A 23,002-nucleotide genomic window follows, 5' to 3' on the forward strand; every position below is an offset into this window, starting at 1 on the left:
TCAGTGGAAAAATGTACATGATCTAAATTCCTCCTTGAGGCATATCCACAGCTATACATTTGATTAAATAAAACTAGATTCTGGGAAAAGTTTCCATTCAACAATCTGCATAAGGAATGCAAAACAAAACTCTAGTTATGCATGCATGACCCTGATTAGGGTAAACTTTATTTTTCTGTGTGCACTTGGTGTTTATCACAATAGGAGAATTATAATACTCTATATTAATATTATAATCCTAATAAGGATTACGCAGGCAGGCGCTGTACTACCTGACCACAGAAACTTTGATTATGCCCCTTGATATGCACTTGAAAAGCTTTGGTTATGCCAGTCCTTGAGCTCTCTTGAATAGGATCTGCCCCTTTGGCTACAGTTTATACTGTAACATGACTAAATATTTAATATGACTAAAACTGATTGGCTGGCTTAGAGATGACTTCATGCCTCATGTTTATATCTGATGAAGTTTTGGGTGCAACATCATCAGAACTCATCTTGAATATTGAGTGCAATTGTGTGTACCTGATTATAGAAACACACTGGCAAATGCGAGAGAGTTCACATAAGAGTAAAATGATCAGGGGGCTGGAGAGACCAAGTTAAGAGCAGAATGAAAGAGTTAAATGTGATGTGCATAGATTGTAGATGTCACTTTAGCCAAATATCTGAATGGGTTAAACACCATGGAGTGAGAGGTAATATTTAGGATTATACAGAGTTTAAATTAGGGGTAATGTGATGAAATTAAGTAAAGGAAAACAGAATACTAGGAAATTTTCTTACTGTATTAGCGTGGAATAGTCTCCCAAGGGAAGTGGTGTCAACCTCACAGGCTGGTTCATTAAAAACTAGACTAAGCATTAGAAAACAATCATGCATTGGCAGGGAGCTAAAAGGTGAGCTAATACGTCTTTTCGCACCTCTAGCTTTTATGATTCCAAGATCATCAGATTTACATAATAGGTATCCACAGACACTTCTGTACTTGAGAAGGAGGGCTAAGGATTTTGAAATATTCCTCCTTCACTTTTAAAGTAATAAAACAAAACACTATTGGTTTATGGCTGCAAAGATCCCCCGTCATCAATTCCCCCTATTTTTAATGTTATTTTTTTGGTTGTGCCATGACTTTTTCTTTTAATGTGGAGAACGTGTTCTACTTATGAACAATGCAGACAATGTCCTGATTAACAGATTTGTGTGACCAATTATATATGCAGAAATGTCAGATTTAGTAATTTTTTCTAAGCAATTTCAAATGTTTTAGGTGGTTAAATTGCCAACTTTGTAAAATTTCTCATCTGTCCTGTTTATGCATCTTCCTCTTTATTTCATTCTCTCTCCCTTACACCAGTTCCTGCAATTCCTGTCTTAGAGGTGCACTGGAAGACAAAATATGTATCTGATGGCACACAACTAAAGCCATATGGTTGTTAGGCCTTTAAAATAACTGAATAGCAATATATCCTTTAAAAATAAAAATAAAAAGAGGAAATGCATATCTTTCATCTCAAGGGTGACCAGACATCTTTGTTCTGGCAGGGAATCATGGCTAATTATGTCATAAGTGGGATTTGTCCATTTTAACATAGCCAGCTGCAAGCTCTGACACATGCCAAAGAGTGTGGCACTTCAAATACCAGATAGCACAAGACACACATTTGAAACACTATAATATATTGTATGCCAGTGTATGCAAAATTCAATATGGAGGTACCATGCTGATGCTGAGCTCAGAAGCAGTTAGGAGGTGAGTCTCTTTAAGATAAGGAAGAGTGCTTATCCAGGAGCATGTAAAGGAAAGTCAGAGAAGAGGCAGGACATAAAGCCAGTGGGTCAGAAAGTCAGAGTCACAGTCTAAGGCCAGAAGGGATCCGCAGATGAGAGGCCACCAACACTACCCACACACTAAACCCAACAACAGCAGATACACTCTGCAAGATGATGAAAAATGTCCCAAAAAGAATTTCTCCCAATTGCCAAACTCTGTACATCCCATAAGTGTTTCCAAACAGTTCTTCTTTCTAACAGTACGGCAAGAGCCACAGAACCCTTCATTTGCCAAACCCTGTACACAGCAGAAAGAATGGAGTCCTGGTTTTTGGTTTAAAATCCTAGTTATTCTGCTATGTTTTGTTTTATTAAATACATTGGTAAAACTTGCCAACTGTCTTAAACAACAAAATAACATTGGAAATTATCTATCTTCTGCATTTGTATTATTCAAGGTATTTCTGAGAGTAAGTATAGCAAATACAACAAACACTGAGGTATTCATATTTATTTATCTTTGGTAAAGTTGCAAAATTTTTCAGTATCACAACTGTATGCAACGTTACAGTTCTTTAAAGAGCTAATCTGGAATTTATAATAGAGTTTACAATAAATAAAAACAGTATCTCTTAATCTGAGATACTAGAAGAGGTATTTGTTGTAAACTTTGTACAGGGAAGCTTTTGTCACATTTGCGTACAAGGAGTACCCACAACAGTACTAGTCTAACTTCAGCACTGAAAAGCGCTTGTTAAAAACAAGAACTAACACTGCATTAAATATCAATCTTTTAAAAATAACTGATTAGAATTTCCAAATAACTGTCACTTCCATCACTGTATGCAGTGTTGTTGTAGCCATCTTGGTTCCAGGATATTAGAGAGACAAGGTGGGTGAGGTAATATCTTTTATTGGACCAACTTCTGCTGGTGAAAAAGCCGAGCTTTTGAGTAAGAAAAGAGCGTAAGAAGAGCTCTGTGTAAACTCGAAAGTGTCTCTCTTTCACCAACAGAAGTTGGTCCAATAGAAGACACTATCTCAGTCACTTTCTCACTTCCACTGTAAGTTATCCAGAGTGCTAATATCTTTTGATGGGGGGAAGCAGACTTCTTGGTCAGTAAGAGCTATACTATGCTCTCGTTTCATGCAGCTGTACAAGAAGATAAACCCTCCTACTCAGGCATGCACAGTCTCTATCAGGATGCAGCCATTTTTCTACCCAGCTATTGTCTCCCTTACCCCAGTCAACAGAGCTGGCAGGCATGGTGAGAGAGGGAAGAATTCTACATCCCAAAAAGGAGTGAAAGTAAATTACTCCCCAGAAGCTATGGAAGGAGTGGCACAATCCTTTCCTTGTGCAATTTCTGGGGCCCTGCACTTAAATACCATCCCATTGTCGGGGCTAGTCTAAAGCCTAAATCTAGTCCTACACTGGATCCTCTGGGTAAAGGCAGTAAAATATACCTGCATAAACATTAAGAGATTCTATTGTATAGAGCACAGTTTTGTCTAACTGTGTGGTGTACTGCCCTGGGGGGGAGGGCACGAGGAGGTTTTCAGGGGGCATAGTCCTGCCCAGCCCTGTCCCAGGAGCAGCCTGCTACTCTCCCTCTCCTCACCTCCCTGACTGCTGGGGACTCCCTATGTCCTCTCCTATGTACTGCCCTGCTGCAGCCCAGACACCCAGCCGGCTGCAGCCTCATGTATTTTAAACCCTCCGGAGCTTGCAGAAGCAAGAAGCTCTTGGCATGGGGAGGACAAGGAGCCCCAGCCTGCTCTGCTCCACACCACACCACCTGGAGTCCTCCAGGCATGGAGCCAGTCACGTCCTGCTGACGTCCCAAGTGTGCATTGCCTGTTCCCCTCAGTGAGTCACTTTCTGCCTTGGACAACCAGGAGTTGGAAGGGGGAGGGTAGGCGGGCTATATGACTCCCATGGAGAATAGGGCACAGCAAAAAAAGTTTGGGAACCTCTGGTCTAAAGAAGCTTTTACCTTTGTGCAGATTGTTTTCATGCTGTGCAGTCTATCAAGTGACTCCTGGGGATTTCCTAGGTACTGTTCAAGTTCAGCATGTAAAATCCGCATGGAAAAGGGAACCATGGAACCTAGAATCATAATGAAATGTTTCTGAATTTGATTGCTACAGTTATCAATGCATATTGTTGCCAATGGTCTATATGGTATTTCTTAAAACATATCCTAGGCATATTCACTAGAGTAAGTGATTAGGAATTAAAATCTCTAAATTCTCTTCTTCCCTTGATTTAATAACTAAATGTTAAATGAGGAAAATGTTTGCTACTTTATAGAATAATATATTTTTGAACAGAGAAATATAAATATCTACAGACAAGCATAATCACAATGGTAAAAGTGTGCAACCAATTCATCCTTAAAATAATAGCATATGGTGTGTCTAGAAGTCCAAAAGAAATTAGAGAAATTTATTAGCAACTGAAAAATAAGGGTTTAGAATGGAAACTCATCTACAATTTAACTACAAAATTGCTACAGAAATACAATAACCCCTAATTTAACAATAGTACTGAAGAATTTAAGATGGATTTTCTGATGGTAGCTCTTAAAGATGACACACACATTGAGAGAGACAGATAACCAAATAAGAAAGGAACACAAATTAAATGAAAATTAAATCACAGAATCATAGGACTGGAAGGGACCTTGAGAGATCATCTAGTCCAGTCCCCTGCACTCACGCTTCCTCCAAATAAATAAAAAGCAGATTTAAAGGGCCCCTTAAAAAAAAAAAAAGACAAAAAGAAAAAAATAAAGATAGAAAACCCACATATGTTAAAAGAAACTAGGTAAGAGAATGAAAATAGCAAATTGAACAAAAACTTAAGAGGAATACTGTAACAAAGGTATATTAAATCTGATGTGTAATTAAAGAAAAACAAGGAAGTAAAATATGTTATTTGAGATTCTATTATCAGTACTTTGTATTGTAATAGTGCCCAAAGGCCCCAGTAAGGATCTGGGATCCAATGTGCTCATCCCTGCAACACCAAACAGCTCCCCACCTCTCCCCCTACCCCTTTAGTTCAGTTTTTATTGTGTTAAATATTGTCTCCAGTGAAGACAGTAGTGTTCCTATGGAGGGACTCATTACGCTGTGAATCCCATACTGAATAAAGTCTTCCTTTCAATGAGACAGAAGGATACCAAACGGAAGGGGTGGGGAAAGAGAACTTTAACCAATATTTGCAACAAAAAGATTGCCTTCTTTCAATGTTATTAGAAAGTAAAAAAAAAAAAAAAAAAAAAACACCCAGTAATCTAAGGACCCAATCCTGCAAGTATCTCGGCATCCTAATTGACTTCAATGAGACTCAGAGCCACTTTGCACCTTATTTGCTCTCAGATATTTGCACACTTCAATGGACACTGAGCAAAACTATCTGAGGTAAGAATCAGATCCTAAGAAACAAAGTTATTAGTAACAAACGGGAAAGCTATGATGGGGGAGAAGATGACAGAGAGAGAGAGAGAAAACACGCTTGTCTATAAAAGTCTAGTACACTAACCTGATGGCATACTCTAAACTAAAGGGATTATCCTCCACAGAGTCTCATTTTTGGCCCACCAGTTTTCATAAACAAGATTCAGGAGCTTTTTTGAGATTTTGCATCTGCTCTAATAAGGCACATGTATCAAAGGGGGAAATATACAAGGAGTTATTGTCTCTAAAGATTTTTTTAAAAAACAAGACAGAATCTTAACCAGAAAACCACTCACTAATTATGACCTTAAGAGAACTCCAATTACATCTAAGTAAATTCCCTTTCTCCAAAGGTAAGTATCCCCAAAGGCTCCTCTTAGAGACTGAAGTGTTCCCCCTGTAGGAGTACACACAATCTGTGTTGTATACCTTATGCGTTATGCAGCTAAAGAAAGCAAAAATGTCTTTGGAATTCTTTTTAAGGAAACATTTAAAAACGTTATCAAACCAATAGCAAAGAGATTAGTATGTCCTTATACTGACTAGTAATCAAGCACAATACAGGACAAAACAAGATAAGGAAAAGTGCCTAGATCGCTAGAGAGCCAGGCATGCAAGCTGGGGACAACCAAAGTGTAAGCACTGCAGACTCTTCATCAGGGAACACTGCGCTAAAACGGTTTTGTAGCAGAATGCTATGAACCTCAAATGCCTGTCTTGCAAATCTAAAAACATGACCTAAGGTTGGCCATATTCTCTACCACAACGTTGGATCAATGAGCTGTAATTCAACCTTCAAGTAATAATTCTCCTAAGAAGTAATAACGAGAAATGCATAGACAGTATGGTTATTTTGGAGAAAAGTTGGCACATACTGGTGTGGTATGATCCATGCAACTCATGATATACTCTAATAGATTTTTCTGTGTCAAGCAAAAGGCAAATTAGGTCCAGTTTGTGTAGCAAAGATTCAGAGAATGTGGACTATAAAATGGAAAAACATTTAAAGGCTTTGAATCAATTTTTGTTGATGAAAGGGTTATACCAGTAACAACCCTGAAAAGAACTCAGAACAAGGCTGTATTATTGGCTCTCTTTGTACAAACTAATCAACCCAGTAACACAGCAGCAGTAATATCATGTGGGAGACCTGACTTGGGAACCAAATCAGCATAGTTCAGCCCATAGGCAGTTCCACAGAGGAAACATGCCTCTCACTAACACATCACAGAATATGTAAACCAGCTTTGGAACTGTCTATTTTGGAAAGTTATTGATCCTCTACATTGCTGCATGAGGCCACTAGTGTGTGTGGCGGTATGCTATCAGAGGCAGCAAGGGAAGGAGTAACCCAGAACCACATTACTAAGCCGTATCACCAAAGCTGGTGTCACCTTATGTTAGAGAGATGAATGGAGCTGAAGGCCGACTGTATCTGGCTTATAAATCACACTTCCTGTGTGAGTAGAAAAACTCATTTCATTATTTTCTGATGCAGAAAGCTATGGGAACTCATAGTGTCCTGCAAAAAGTCACATACCAATTTTGGTACACGCTGAAAGTCCCCAACAGCTCAGTTAGGATGGGCATCCAGCATAGTATTACCTAAAAATATACTTTATTTGTATTATTAATTTATTATTTGTTAAGCACAAATGAAGCGCTACTTCATTGAGGGCAGCTGGCCAGAAACCACTCAAATGTGAACCATTAGTATGAACCTTGCTGTGATGTCACAGCGTCCATCAAAGAGTACCGCAGCATGGAGCCAGTTCACAGGAAGTAAGAGATCAATACCTTGCTTCCACCCCTAGATTTTTATTTTATGCTCTTTGTGGCCCATGCTGACATCCCAGAAGGATCCAACACACTGGTGGTTTTTCTTCGCTCTGTTGCCTCTCCTGGAATAAATCTTGATAATATAGTTAGAATCCTTTTAAGTAAAATAATTTTTACTATAGTAATGTGATCCAAGCATATCTGGAAAAATTTTATTGGCCAGCAGCCAGGGCAAGTATACACGAGGATCAGACAACTGAAATTCAGTTACTTACTGTTCACTGAACAGGCTGCCAACCTGAACTTAAAAATCCTGAAGGCACTGACTGTACTGCCCTCCCACCTCAGTTTCCTTGCATATCCTATTGAATAGCAGAAAAAAAAAAAAAGGATGATTTGCTTGGTTGGTTGGTTACTTTCTTTGCTAAATTATTTTTCTTGGTAAGTTTCACTTTGGGAGGAATGCACATAGCTATGCATATGCTCTCATGAAAATGTGGTAAAAGGAACTGTTGCCATCCAGTGAGGAGAGAAAACAACTTTTAACTTGAACTTCTGATAGGGCACTCCAATCAGTCAACTTCCCCAATATTTTCTAACTGCCAGTCAAATCAGATCAGGAAATGGTCCTTTGAAAGGGAGAAACGTATGTACATACACATCTTAATTTTAAGAACTAACTTTGTTTACAGAAAAACCCTGGGATGTTTTCCTTGTTGGACAATAAAGTTTGAGATCCAAAAACTGTTCTCAGATAAATCAGCTTGATCTCCTACCCCATATTGGATCTAGAAACATCTATCTTCATTTTTATTAAATGATTTTGATGTGGTTACTCTTAGGTACAACTCAGCAGCACCCATATGAAAACATGACATTACGTTAATTTAAGAAACAATTGGGGACTTATTTTTCTGGGGAAAAATAATGATCATTACTTTATGTTAGACATTAAAAGTCTTCACTGGTGTGTAAGTGTTAAAACCTTCAAAATACATAGACATAAAACAAACAAATCAACTTCTCTTGAAAATTTTTATGGCATCCCTATAAATTGCATCTAAAAGGGTTTGTTCATAAAAAGTTTTATTTTTACTCTAGAATAATTTTTTAAAAGAAACCAACAAAAATACTTCAATATTTTCTACCTACTGTACAATCTCTAACATCCAAAAATTGAATCGGTGGCTTTTTTTCAGATTGAGGAAGAGGAATAATTATCTTTAAACTGCTGTGACAGAAAAACATTGAGAAAGACCGTGAGATCATGACAGAAGCAATAGCAAGTTACTAAAAATCTTTTGAGAAGGTGGATGATTGTGAATCTTTGTTATCAAAAGACTCTGCAAGGTGACCTATGTGGGTATCACGGTGGAAGGGAAGGTTATGAGCATAATGGGCTCTAAAAGCAGGTCAGTAGAATTTCATGGGGAGAACGGAGAATGAAAAAGGCAAAGACCAAACTGCAATATGACTCTTCTGAATCTTCAGTGAAGTCTCATCAAGCTCTACTGATAAAAGGTAAAAAGCAATCTAATGAGAGAATCACAGAAAGTGCTGACTTTGAAGACTTAACAGAGCTCAATAAGAATTTTGGTCTAAACAATAGGACTTTGATTTGTTGCTCTGTGACACCACCACATCATATTGAATCAAAAGCATGTCTTTCAGTTTCCTCCTGCCGAGAGTAAGAAAACCAGTGCCAAAGGAGCTGACATGGAAGAGCCCATTCTAGTAGGAAAGGGCAAATCTACAAAAAAAAAAACAAAAAAAAACCAACCCCAAACACAGCTTCCACTGTCCTATGGATGTTGAGCCTTTTGATTTAAAAAAAAAAAAATCTTTTTGATGGTCTTAATATAAGGATAGTAACAAAGGAAAAATATACCGAGAATATTAGTACTGCAAATGTAACAAACCTTGCTCCCCCCCCCCCCAAAAAAAGACAATGAAAATATCCTAAAGATAAAAAAAATACTAAATATACTAAAAAAGATATACTAAACACAGAACCAAAGAAAATAATCTAAATAAATTTTCAGAAGTTAGCATAGAGGATCACTGAAAATAATATAAGCTCATCTTTCTATTAATTAAAATATTGAAGGAAAAACATATCTATAGTAAAAATATAATACTTAAAATTTTGCTCTCTGAAATGAATACATATGGTTTTAAATAATTACTGAAACAAGATGAAACAAAACAATTCTACATTAGTTTAATAATGTCATAGTTGAATATGTAATTATAAAGATTTGCTTAAATTGTGAGGTAATAAGTCACCCAAACAGTATTTTTTGTTAAATGTGACAAATTGAGGAGTTTTGTATGTGCATATTGAGACACCAGAAAAAATATATTTGCTACTATAAGCAAAACACAGGATAAAAATCTACTGTTCCAGTTTGGAAAGAAAGAAATTCAAGTATACTGCCAAACTAATAAACACTGATGGAGAGAATGACTCACAACATTGACACTCTGCCTCTCCATCTACTCAAGCACCTCCCACAAAAAATAAAAATATGTAACAAATCAAAACAACCTAAAACACAAGCAAACAAAAAAAACACCACAGTATTTTCCTTAAAAAGGGATGACAGCTGGAGACTCCAAGCAGTTCATTAGGGAGTTCACTACTGCTACTGATTTGATGTGGAAGGTACTCAGATACAGGGTGATGGGCGCCAATGTTAAGCGGACAGACCGGACTTTGCAATATGAAACATGAATAATACAATAAGTAGTTTTAAAATAGCATGCTGCTGAATCTATAAATAGGAGAACTTAGGTATATTTACAATATAAATCAATTATAGTGATGAGAAAACATGAAAACTAAAACCGTAGCTGAACAAGAAATGTGAAATTTAAATATTTTATATTGTTGTAAAGCATTTCTATGTGAATTGTCTTGCATGTGATTATGTTGGAGATATCTAGGTTATGAGCTGTGAGAGCACCACTACCCTCTTACAATAAAAAAAAAAAAATTCAAGTTGAACAGGATCATATAATCAGATTTACCCAGGAATGCACAAAAAACATTATCTATGGAATATAAAGAGAATTCTTTAAGACCATATGTATTTCACAACAGTTGCCTAAAGAAGAAGTTGCAACAATTAGTATTCTGGAGCTTTAACGCTACGTAAACTTTTGATGACTACACGCTATCTGTGATAGCCACTAGTGATTAATATTTCTGCTATGAAAAGGAAGGGATCCTTCGAAGCTTTGTAGAAATGAAGGCAAGAACAGGAAACTGTTGTTCTCTCATTATTATTGCAATATTCCCTCAAGTCTTGTCTCTTTTTTTCCCCTCATTGTTTCTACAAAGTAAACAAAACTCTCAGTCCCAATTCATCAAAACTTGGCAGCTTGTAAGCAACACCCAATCCTCTCTGCAACAGCTCCCCAGTAAACTGCAGTGGAAGAAAACCTGCTGCAGTTCTCTTCTAAGCATGCTCTTACAGCTCAAAACAAATATTTGCAATAATTATTGTTTAAACAGCTTTAGTGTTACTCAGCACTACAAGCTTAATTTTGACCCTACTAAAGTCAAAGGGAATTTTGCCACTGACATTAAAGGGAGCAAGATCCAGACCTAGGCCAAAAAAGTATTAAGGAAAAACAAAACAAAAAACAAAAAACACACTTGGGGGGAGGGAAAGGTGAAAATTCAGGCACTAAGAATTCATTCTTCTTGAGATATTTAAGCTTTTAAAAGACTAATCTTCTGTATTTATATAAATCTACATTGTATAAAGAAAAGAAAACTAAAAATCTCAGATGTAAAATAGGGAAAATATTTCTCTTCATTTCAAACCTGCTAAATTACTACTCTGGTAAGTTTTCAGAGTTGCCAACTCTTGCAACTTTATCATGAGTCTTGGGATATATTATGTTTTATTTTAGGTTTTATTTAAAGACCCAGTGCCTGAAAACAAGTGCTAATGAAAGGTGAGACTCTCACAATAAAAGGAAAAGTAACTTTCTAGCCTTCATGGCGGTGAAGAAAAGCTTGGAAACACGGCCCAAGTGTACATTAAAGGCTCAGAAACTAGAAAGCAAATCACAAGAACCCCACATTTATTACTTTCTTAAGTCTCATGATCTTAAAGTCAATTTCATGATTTTTTGGGGGGTATTTATGATTTCTGAACATTTGGAGTTGGCAATAAGCGATACGATACTGTAAATATGAAGAGGGCCAAATTCCAGATTTACTTTGATAAAAGTCGCATGTAAATGAACCAAATAATATTTAAGACTCAGAATAAAGTGAAATCATGAATGATATAGTCAGAGAATAAAGGAGAAGAAAATAAGTTAAAAGGAAAAGCGAAAAAAGTTAGTTAAAAGAGATGCACTGGTGCAGCTGTACCACTGCAGCACTTACTGAAGATGGGACCTATACGGACGAGAGAGCTTCTCCTGTCAGTGTAGGTACTCCACCCCCCCCGAGAGGCTGTAGCTATGTCGATGGAGAAGCCATCCTGTTGACATAGCACTGTCTACACTGGGAGCTAGGTTGGTATAACTATGTTGCTCAGGGCCCCATGGTTTATAAACTAACAATTTATGATTTTTTTATTTAAAATGTTCTCCTGCATCACTTTAATAGATCACGAAAAACAAAAAGTGAAAAAGACGTGGACAATAACTAACATCCAGATAATTCACTAAGAAAGGATAAAACAAGATGTTACACTTCAGTAGAGAAACTTTTGGAAAAATCCATGAAATTGTTGAAACTTAATCAAGTACTTGAAGTAACAGAAAATAGAGAAAAATAAAAAAGGTGTTCACAGATTAATGCAGATCCATAAGTATGGCTAAGTAAGGCCTGTCATAACCACAAGGGTAGCCTAAAATTCCTCCTTACCTGTAAGGGGTTAAAAAGCTCAAATAACCTGGTTGGCACCTGACCAAAGGAAGCTAGGGGGACAAAAGATACTTTCAAATCTGGGGTGGGGGAGAGACTTTGTTTTGGGTTCTTTGTTTCTGTATTCATTTGCTCTTGGGACTAAGAGGGACTGGACATTAATCCATGTCCTCCAAACCATTCTGAACCAGTCTCTCATATTACAGAAATTGTAAGTACAGCCAGGGAAGGCGTATTAGTTTATCTTTGTTTTCTCAACTTGTGAATTTTCCCTTTGCTGGAGGGAGGTTCATCCCTGTTTTGTTTTAACTTTGAAACTAAGGCTAAAGGGGGGTTCCTCTGTGTTTTGTGCATCTTTTGTTACCCCGTAAAGTTATCTTCCAACCTGATTTTACAGAGGGGATTTTTACCTTTTAAAAAAAATTCTTTTAAAAACTGATTGATTTTTTTTCAGTGTCCAAAGATCCAGGGATTTGGGTCTGTGTTCACTTTGTAACCAATTGGTTAGGATTTTATTCTCAAGCCCCTCCCCCCAGAAAGGGGGTGTAAGGGCTTGGGGGAACAGGAACTCCAAGTGGTCCTTTCCATGATTCTCTGTCTAAATCACTTGGTGGTGGCAGCATACTGTTCAAGGACAAGGTGGAATTTGTGCCTTGGGAAAGTTTTTAACGTAAGCTGGTAAAAATAAGCTTAGGGGGTCTTGCATGCAGCTCCCCACATCTGTACCACAGAGTTCAGAGAGGGAAAGGAAACCTGACAAGGCTTAAGCAAGGTAGTGCAAAAAGTAGTTGAAGTAGAATAAAGAACAACAGATGCAAGGAATAGGAATTTCTTAGACTCCCATACATAAAACAAAGTTAATAGAACACTGAGGATCCATGATTAAGTGTGCAAACTTAAGGTTTCAGGCACAACTTTTATCTCTTCCCTTGTGCACATACAATACAATATAGTCTTGGTCACATGATTTTATACAATCTCTAAAGTAATACAACTGTAATATACTTTTTCTGCAACTTTACAGCATATTGTATTCTTACATATTTACACTATATTCACTGTGAAAACAATTTAAACTATTACTGACACTTTCTATATGATAAAGTATCTTTTCTCTAACATATTCAGTTTTAATAATTTTGGTCCAGAACCTGCCAACACTTATGAACACAAGTAATTCAACTGAACTCACTTATGCACATGAGTAATTCAATTCAATGGGACTACTCAAATGCATAATTTTTTTGCAGGCCTTTGGGCCTGATTCAGCACTCACTGAAACCAACAGAAAGAATCAATCAGCCAGGCCTTTGGTCAGTAAACTTCATAGAGTGCATTTTCTTCTGAATCACCAGCACAGTCTTCCTCAGACAGTGTACATCAAAGGATGAGAGAATTAATCAAAGTTCATCTGCCTGTGAACTTTGATGGCCTTTCCATAACCAGCAAATTTTCACTGTCACATGTTGTTCTATGTAGTGTGCTGAACTAGTATGGTTTTTACACACACACACAGTATTGTGCACTTCTTTGTATATCCAAACAGAACGTAAAATCCTGTATATAGGGCTCTTCTGCTTTATTAACTGAGAAATAATATGACATCATGTAGTCCAATATTGTAACATATACGCACAAGGGGAACCATAATTGTCACTTCATGCCTTTTGAATACTTAACCATGCAACTTTAACAGTCTATTAATATAGTTTAAAACAAAACAACTCATTTTTTTAAAATTTAAAAAGAAAAAAGGTGGACACGCCAAAAACAAAGTATCCTTCTCCAAGATTTCAAAGTTCTGCTTGCTTGCAAAAAAAAGCAGCATGGTAAATTACATATTGAAGAACTATTTAGATTCATAGATTCATAGATATTTAGGCCAGAAGGGACCATTATGATCATCTAGTCTGACCTCCTGCACAATGCAGGCCACAGAATTTCACCCACCACTCCTAAAAAAGACCTCACACCTATATCTGTGCTATTGAAGTCCTCAAATTGTAGTTTGAAGACCTCAAGGAGCAGAGAATCCTCCAGCAAGTGACCCGTGCCCCATGCTACAGAGGAAGGCGAAAAACCTCCAGGGCCTTCCAATCTGCCCTGGAGGAAAATTCCTTCTCGACCCCAAATATGGCGATCAGCTAAACCCTGAGCATATGGGCAAGATTCATCAGCCAGATACTACAGAAAATTCTTTCCCGGGTAACTTGGATCTTACCCCATCTAAAAACCCATCACAGGCCATTGGGCCTATTTACCATGAATATTTAATTACCAAAACCATGTTATCCCATCATACCATCTCCTCCATGTTGGCTAGACACACCTGGCATGCCCTATCCCATACTCTTTAGGAGATTTACAAGTGATCAGTCAGTTGCCTAGAAAACTAATTTGAGTACATATGAATGCACAGCCTTCCTCAAGGGCCTTATCCAACAGCCATTTAGATCAATGGAAAGGCTCCCATTGACTTCAATAGGCACTGGATTCACAGAGTTTCAGGTCAGAAGCGTACATTAGATCATTTAATATGATCTCGTGTATATCATAGGCCATTAAAACTCACCCTGCTACCCCTTTACTGAGCCCAACAACTTATTTTTGACTAAAACATAACCTGTGTTTGGCTAAAATATATCTTCCAGAAAGCCATCCAGTCTTGATTTGAGAACATCAATCAAAAGGAGGAGAGAATCCACCATATCCCTTGGTACGTTGTTCCAGTTAAAAATGTGTGCCTAATTTCTAATTTGAATTTGTCTGGCTTCAGCTTTGAGCCACTGGTTCTTGTTATGTCTTGTCTTGCTTGTCAACTATGATGCTGGAAAATCCTTTTCAGATCACTGCTTTCCAGCATACAGTCCCCGATTCTATAGATATGATCTGCAGTCCTTGTTCCTAGTGTATACCTTTGCATTTGGCTATATTAAAAAATAACATTTTATTTTAAATGGAATCAGGCCCTAAGTGCACTCTGTGACACATGATAAGTATGTGATTTTTCCCAATGCCCACAATTCAGTAAAATTGAAGTAAATTTCCATGGCAAATTTCAATAATTTCAGCTTTAGGATTATATTACTAAGCAACAAAGTTACAAAAATAATTTTATTATTATTATTTACAGTATTTTTTCCTCACGTTTCCTTTGCTTAAAAGTATTTGAACTGTTTTGTTGAAACTGTCCAAAACTTTCAGGTAGAAACCAAGTATGGAAAATTTCAGCACATGATCTGAAAGTTTCAGGAAGTTCTGAATAATTGAATAAATGGGCTTAGAATGGAAACCACTTCCCAAATTTAATCAGAGTGGGTCATAACTAGTTTCCTGCTATATTTAATTTGTAGACCAAAGAAAATCAATGTTGTGCAACCATGTATGAGGTGCACGGAAATACGACAGACATAATGTTAACATTCAGATATGAAATTTACATACAATGACTACATGCACCAACCAAGATTGTGGCCACATTGTGCTAGGTACCATAAAAGAAAATACCGTAGTAAGAGACAAATCTTTCCCTGAAGAATTTACAATCTAAACAGACAATATAGACCAACCATGAGAGAAAGGAAGTACCATTATCCTCCTTTACAGTTGGGGCAAGTGACTTGCTCAAAGTCCCCCAGAGAGTCTGGGCACTGAGTCCACTGACATAATCATAACACCATCCTTCCTCGAAGAGGGAAGTAGTCATAGTGGAAGAGTTGGGGAGAGTGAGCAGCGTGAATGGATGAAGTAATCATTTGCATGTTGAAAACACTGGGTGCTTTTGAATGGAAGTATTTCAAGATGGAAGAGGTGATTGACAGAGAGTATATCAGTATGGAGAAAGGATTGTTATTTTTGTTTTATACATTGTTTCAACTACCTGGAAAAAAAATGAGAAGCAGCAATGATATTTGTTGAGTATTATAACCTCTCAATAACAACAATAGTATTATAAAGATCTGATAAACGGATTACAGAATTCATCAAATGAAATTTAATCTCATCAACCTATGGATCAAAGACAGTAAAAGGGAATATATCTGCTTCAATAACCAATGGATTACATGGGAAAAGAGAAAGCAAGAAAGTATGAGTATATTAATACTAATCTATGACAGAAATAAATGTGCTATATTACATAATTAATCAACCAGTGGAACAATTTAACAAAGGTCATGGTGAACTCTTCATCACTGACAATTTCAAAATCAAGATAGGATGTTTTTCTAAAAAGATATATTCTAGGAATTATTTTGGGGAAGTTCTCTGGCCTGTGTTATACAGGAGGTCAGATTAGATTATCACAGTGGTCTTTCCCAGCCTCGGATTCTACAGAATTAAGTGTCAACTATATTGTCTGAAAGCGTTCCCTGTACTTGGTTACCTGCTGTTCTGTGGTCTGAACTGCACTGCCTAACTTAAGCCCAGCCCTGCAAAGGGCCCTTACATAGGTGGACATATACATCCATGTAGAATCCCACTAGGCAAAGGGATGTGATGCACACATCGAGGACCGGCTGTATGCAGCCCTCCGCAAGATCAGAGACTTTGATTATAAACTCCTTCGGGTAGAGACCAGGTCCTCTATTATATATTATTGAATACTGTACCAAATATACTGATGCTGATCAAATAACAAGTACACCTCCAAATAGCAGTATATAAAAACAAATAGTAGGTCCTGAAATTCAAAAGCATATATATTGCTAAAAGGGTTTTCTACTCTCCAGTTGATGTTTATAAGGTTTTCTTCAGCAAGGGAGAAATTGACTGGCTATCCAGCAGAACAGCTAAAGTAACACTGACAGTATTACTCACTTGAAAAGCTAGTGAACAAAAGAGAACAGCCTACTTCTACTGCCAGCTACTGGAGTTCTCCTTTAACTCAGGTGCTGGAGGTCTCCATACTCAAGGTCCCTAAATTTAAACACTGTTGATAGCTTTTGGGGTTCTAAAAGCAGCTTTGTGTATAGTAAAAAGTATAGACAATGGGAATTTAAGTTACTTTTTTCCCCAATGAGTTACCTTAGGTGTTACTTTTAATTATAGTAGGTTCAACATTTTCAGAGAATATAATTTTCAGGTTGACATTGTCCTTTTAATATATTAATAGCATAAAAGAAGGCAAAATTGAATGGTACCAGAAAAAATAAATCTCTCTTAAAAGCAGGATAGATAATGCAAAGACCTTGGAACAGATGGAACAATCAGTAAGATCAGGTAAAATTTGCTAAGGCCAAACATTCCAATTCATGTTCCAGTAAGAACAGCTACATATTTTGACAGGTGTCATAACAAACACCACCTGATGCCAATCACCAAATTTAAAATGAGAGACCAGAATGTAGCTGCAACAGTTCTAGACCAAAAAAATGAGGATTTCAACGGCTGGCAATTGAGTGCTTCCCCTTCACACCCAAAATGCCTAGATATGCTTCCTGATCTGCTGTCTACAGCCTGCCCAAATGCATCATGGGTGGTAAATACCAGCAGCAATCAAATTAGTGCTTAACTAGGCTGTGGCGCTCACTGTGAAGAGAAACTATTTAGGATTAGCTATGTGATCCTAATGAATTTCATCTGTAAGAAAACCCTTGATGTAGAAGGAAAAATACTAACCCCAGTCTCCGGAAGTCATGTTGGATCTGTACCATTTCTTTCATACCTTTCTATAATCTTCCTACACACTAAACATTTTCCACCTAGAAAGGTTGTATAAGGAAACAAGCATCCTTGTAAGGAGGAAATACAGAAAACTAAAAGGAGGGAGTGGGGAAAAGGAAAGGAAAAAAGAGAAAGCAAAAGGAGAAAGAAAAAAATACAAATTATTTAGCTCCAACTGTATACTTGGAAGTGCACAAATGTATATGGAGACATAGGCACAATTTTCAAAAGTGCCTAAAGCCCATTTTCAGAAGTGACTTAGGGCTTGTCTACACATTGGGCTAATATGCACTATGGGGGTGTGATTTCCAAAGCACACTAATGTGTTGTGCATTAACTGGTCTGTGCAGACCCTGCTGGTGCACACTAAAGGTTCCTAAAGCTAATGCAGTGCTATTTGAAACAGTACTACATTAAAGTGGACTAGGGAACCTTTAGTGCATATGAGTAGGGTCTATACAGACCAATTAATGCATAACACACATTAGCGCACTTTAGAAATCACACCCCCGTAGTATACATTATTCCACTTTGTAGACAATCCTTAGTCACTTAGGCTCCTAAGTCCCACAGACTTTCAATGAGATTTAGGCTCCCCAAGTGCCTGCCATTTTTGAAAATGGGATTTAGGCACTTCTGAAAATTTTATTTGCTGGTACCCACATCAAACAGTTTACAAATTAAACACACACAAACCAGTTGGATACATATAATGCATTGGTTGCTATTATGAGTTGAGAGGTAGTTTGGAAATCTTGCAAAAATACTTTTTCAAGGGTTTGGAGGATAATGAAGCTGGAAGAAAGAGATAAAGAAATACGAAGATGGCAGAACAGAAATAACAGTGGTTCTCTTACCACTGGTGACCATCGTAATTTTTCTCCACTGAAAATTACATAGCATGCTAGAATTTGGAAGTGAGTAACCAATCTCCACTTTTGGTTGCTCACTTCTAAAGAGTGCCATGTGTAACTAGACTAAGCAGCCATACAAGTGACTACATAACTTACCTTTTTGCCATGGTGCTGCATAAATTAAACAGACAAATATACCCACCCTGAACCACCTGGTGTTAATCACAATTTGTGAAATGCTGTATTAGAAGATTTATTCAAAGACAGAACAAGATAAAGGCTGAGCATCAAAATACACATAAATTTAAAGGGATTGTAAAGATCTGTCACACAACCCAAACACAATAGCTGACAAACTTCTCCAGCTCTGCTAGAGATTTTAGTATCTTTCCTGCCATCATCAGGGGCTTGAGGGATGAACTCTTTGCTAACGCTGGAGGTCTGCCACAACTGCATTGCATGTGGCAACAGATAGGAATGTTGACAGCATATATAACAAGGGTCCCACTTTTTGTTTTTGGGCGCAATTTACCTGTGGAATAGATTAGCAAATGTCTGCTACCCATAAGTTGACACAGCTTCTGCCATCTTTTTTTTCCTGTGTTTTCTCTCACACTTTTCTTTTTCCTGTCTGTTCTTTTTTCGTTGTTTTCCCTCCCCACTTGTTCTGTTTCTTACCTACCCACCACTTTTCTCCTACTCCCTATTCCTTCACAACTCTCTGGTAGCTCCAATCTCACTTCAATTTCCCCATTCACCAGAAGGTTATTTGTTGATGGACATCCACCAATATCATTCAAAGCTGAGTCAAGTCACAAAAATGGGGAAAAGCTTGGGCCAGGAGGCTGCTCTCTGAATCTTCAACCCTATACAAGTGAGTTGTTCCACATATTCAGCTACTTTGGGGCCACACAAGAGCAAGACAGGGGGCTTTCAAGCAGTCAGCTGCCACTTCACCTGAAGATGCAGCAGCACATTTGCTGTGAGACTGTGTGGATACGTAGTTTCCCAACCCACAGTGATCTTCTGTTTTGTCTATGCCCCTCGAAACTAGTCTTTTTGGAACCCATCTGGGAGCAGAGGTTCCAGAAGAACTCAGGCATGTAAGCAGGACATGACACATTTTTGTATTACACATTCACCAGCTATTGGTCAAAAACTCTGAATAAGTGTAGGCACAGAAAATAAATGTGCCTCTGTGACAAAGAGGCATACGGCAAGTTTCCTGTTAGATCTTCAGTAGCTTCTTTGCGATCACATGCATTTACCAGGTGCAATTTCATCTTGTATATATTATGTCCCACACAAGAAATCAGCACAAGGGACTTTTCAACAGCATGAGTTACTTTACGGGTTAGCATATTGGTGCCCGAGGCACAAATGTTTAGTATACGAATGTTTACTATATCTGGCACGTAAATAACCTTGCAACGCTGGCTACTAAAGTGCCATGTGAACGCCTGTTCTTACTTTCAGGTGACATTGTAAATAAGAAGTGGGCAGCATTATCTTCCATAAACGTAAAAAAAAAAAAAAACCCCTTGTTTGTCTAAGTGATTGGCTGAACAAGAACTCGGACCGAGTGGACATGTAGGTTCTAAAGTTTTACATTGTTTTGTTTGAGTGCAGTTACGTAACCAAAAAAAAAAATCTACATTTATAAGTTGCATTTCCAAGATAAAGAGATTGCACTACAGTACTTGTACGAGGTGAATTGAAAAATACAATTTCTTTTGTTTCCTTTTTTACAGTGCAAATATTTGTAATCAAAAATAATATAATGTGAGCACTGTATACTTTGTATTCTGTGTTGTAACTGAAATCAACAAATTTGAAAATGTAGAAAACATCCAAAATATTTATAATAAATTTAAATTGGTATTCTATTAACAGTGATATTAAAATTGCAATTAATTGTGAATAATTTTTTAAATCAAGTTAATTTGTTTTGAGTTAATCGCTTAAGTTAACTGCTATTAATTGGCAGCCCTACTTTCTATTAAAACCTCAAATTATTCTTGGATAGGAGTCAGCCACAAAGGGAACATAGTCCTAGTTACAGGGAGCAAAAAGCAAAAACCGCTAGAATAAATAGTTGAGGGCTGTTTAGACTCACACCATTCACAGACTCTCACCATAAGATTTTCTGCCTTTACCAGTCACCCGGAAGTATCATCCTGTGGCTACAATACAGCTGCAACTTGAAAACCCAAGTACTTGTACTAAGACTAGTAACATTGTTCATGAGAAGGTGCACAGTGCGAAATCAGTTTCTTGGACTTCTACAATAAAATATTGAAGAACATGTTCCTTAGTTAGCATCTACATTTAACTTTCCACAAGACAATGAGGGACTGGGTGGCTGATTTTATTTCAAAGGAATAAGAACAATGACAACACTGGGAGGAAGTTAAAAGAAAGAAGGTAGTGAATTGTGCATGCAAGGGAACTTTAGTAGGTCAACCTCCCACCCCTTCTGTCATAAATATAAAGGGAAGGGTAACCACCTTTCTGTATACATGGCTATAAAATCCCTCCTGGGCAGAGGCAAAGTCCTTTTACCTGTAAAGGGTTTAGAAACTCAGGTAACCTGGCTGGCATCTGACCCAAAATGATGAATGAGGGGACAAGATACTTTCAAATCTGGAGGGGGGGGGGGGGGGGAAAGGCTTTTGTCTGTCTGTGTGATACCTTTGCTGGGAACAGATCAAGGATGCAAGCCCTCCATCTCCTATAAAGTTAGAAAGTAATCTAGCTGGAAAATGCGTTATGTTTTCTTTGTTTTGGCTTGTGAAATTCACTGTGCAGGAGGAAATATGTATTCCTGTTTGTGTGTCTTTTTGTAACTTAAGGTTTTGCCTAGAGGGATTCTCTATGTTTTTAATCTGACTGCCTGTAAGATTATGTTCCATTCTGATCTTACAGAGTTGTTCTCTTATCTTTTTTTGTTCTGTTTTTTAAGAATCTGATTGGGTTTTTTGGGTCTTAAAAATCCAAGGCTGGTTTGTGCTCATCTTGTTTATTCTCAAGCCTCCCCAGGAAAGCGGGTGTAAGGACTTGAGAGGATATTTTGGGGAAATAGGAACTCCAAGTGGTCCTTTCCCTGTTCTTTGTCTAAATCACTTGATGGTGGCAGCATACTGTTCAAGGACAAGACGAAATTTGTGCCTTGGGAAAGTTTTTAACGTAAGCTGGTAAAAATAAGCTTAGGGGGTCTTTCATGCGGGTCCCCACATCTGTACCCTAGAGTTCAGACTGACACCTTCTATCTGTGTTGTGAATTTGGGAAAAAACACAAGATATAGTATCTTCAATTTCTGTAGCATTTAAAACATTCAAATAGAGATTTTAATTTAGAGTTTAAATTTAATGTAATAGAAAATGTTAATTTTCAATAGTCTATTAACCAGAAACAAACCCAAATCATCCCAGGTGTGAACTGGATAGCAATTGAAATCTTTTCCATCAATCCTCTCACAGAAACATAGGAATCAGAAATGGAAAAAGACCTCTATTATTGCTGGTGGCTTTATAAGCTGCTATTGTAATGAACACAGACACAACCGCTATGTTTAATAATAGCGTAGGTTGTGTACACACAAACGAAAAACCACAACCCCATGAAAAATCATGGAATCCATGACTCATGAAAGCCATGACAAATATTTAGCCTCAGATGCCCCAGTGTATTATATAAAGCAGACGTGCAGGCAGCAATTTTGAAGACAGCTCATTGCCCAAATACCGAGCCTACTTTCATTAGCTATTACAGAGCAGAAAGAAGAGCAAAACAGACCTCTGCATTTTCCACTGAATGCATCCGATGAAGTGAGCTGTAGCTCACGAAAGCTTATGCTCAAATACATTTGTTAGTCTCTAAGGTGCCACAAGTACTCCTTTTTTTTCTAAGAATAAAGTCTGATTATAACAAACTACAGTTATTCATTAATATCGTTCAGTACACATTAAAATCACTTGTTTGTATTTCTAGATGTGATTTCTCAAAATATATCAAACTATTTTCTGTAAGCAACTTTAGTTTAAAGCTAGTCACATTAAGACTATAGAATTAGAAATAAAAATAACTGTCAACAGCTTTCAAACGACGTTTACCTCTTTCTCCAGCTTAGACAATGCATGATATGTTCCAAAATATCTGAAGTTGCATATTAGAGGTAAGAAACTTGGAGGCAAGTTTTCTGGAGACTATTTTTACTCCTGGAGATAGTGTTGATATTCTAGATATTCTGAATCAGCAGGTCAAATACAGGCAACATAGGCTGGTTATCTTATTTCACCTTAAAATGTCTCCTCAGATCAAACTTGATTTCTTACTCACACTAATGTTCTCTTTTACCAAAATAATCTCTGGAACCAGGTCCAAAGTATCAACTATAAGAAAACAGGTTAGTGTGTTTCCCTTTTCAGTTTACAATTTAAGGATTTCAAAGACTAAGGCCTTGTCTACACTACTGGGGTAAGTCGACCTAAGTTACGTTACTACAACTATGTGAATAATGTAGGTGGAGTTGACACAGCTTAGGTTGACTTACTGCACTGTCTACACTGCACTGCG

General features: G+C 37.4%; 1 protein-coding gene across 2 annotated transcripts in view; it reads right to left on the reverse strand.

Moving 5' to 3' along the window:
- Positions 1 to 23,002, reverse strand: part of TRAPPC12 (trafficking protein particle complex subunit 12) — an 80,447-nt gene that overhangs the window by 23,565 nt on the left and 33,880 nt on the right. For both annotated transcript variants that reach the window (XM_048845413.2, XM_048845412.2), the window contains one exon: positions 3,771 to 3,883. In XM_048845413.2, coding sequence (XP_048701370.2) covers positions 3,771 to 3,883 — 113 coding nt within the window. The remainder of the gene's footprint in view (positions 1 to 3,770; positions 3,884 to 23,002) is intronic.

The sequence above is a fragment of the Caretta caretta genome, chromosome 3, assembly GCF_965140235.1.
Source record: "Caretta caretta isolate rCarCar2 chromosome 3, rCarCar1.hap1, whole genome shotgun sequence".
NCBI lineage: Eukaryota > Metazoa > Chordata > Testudines > Cheloniidae > Caretta > Caretta caretta.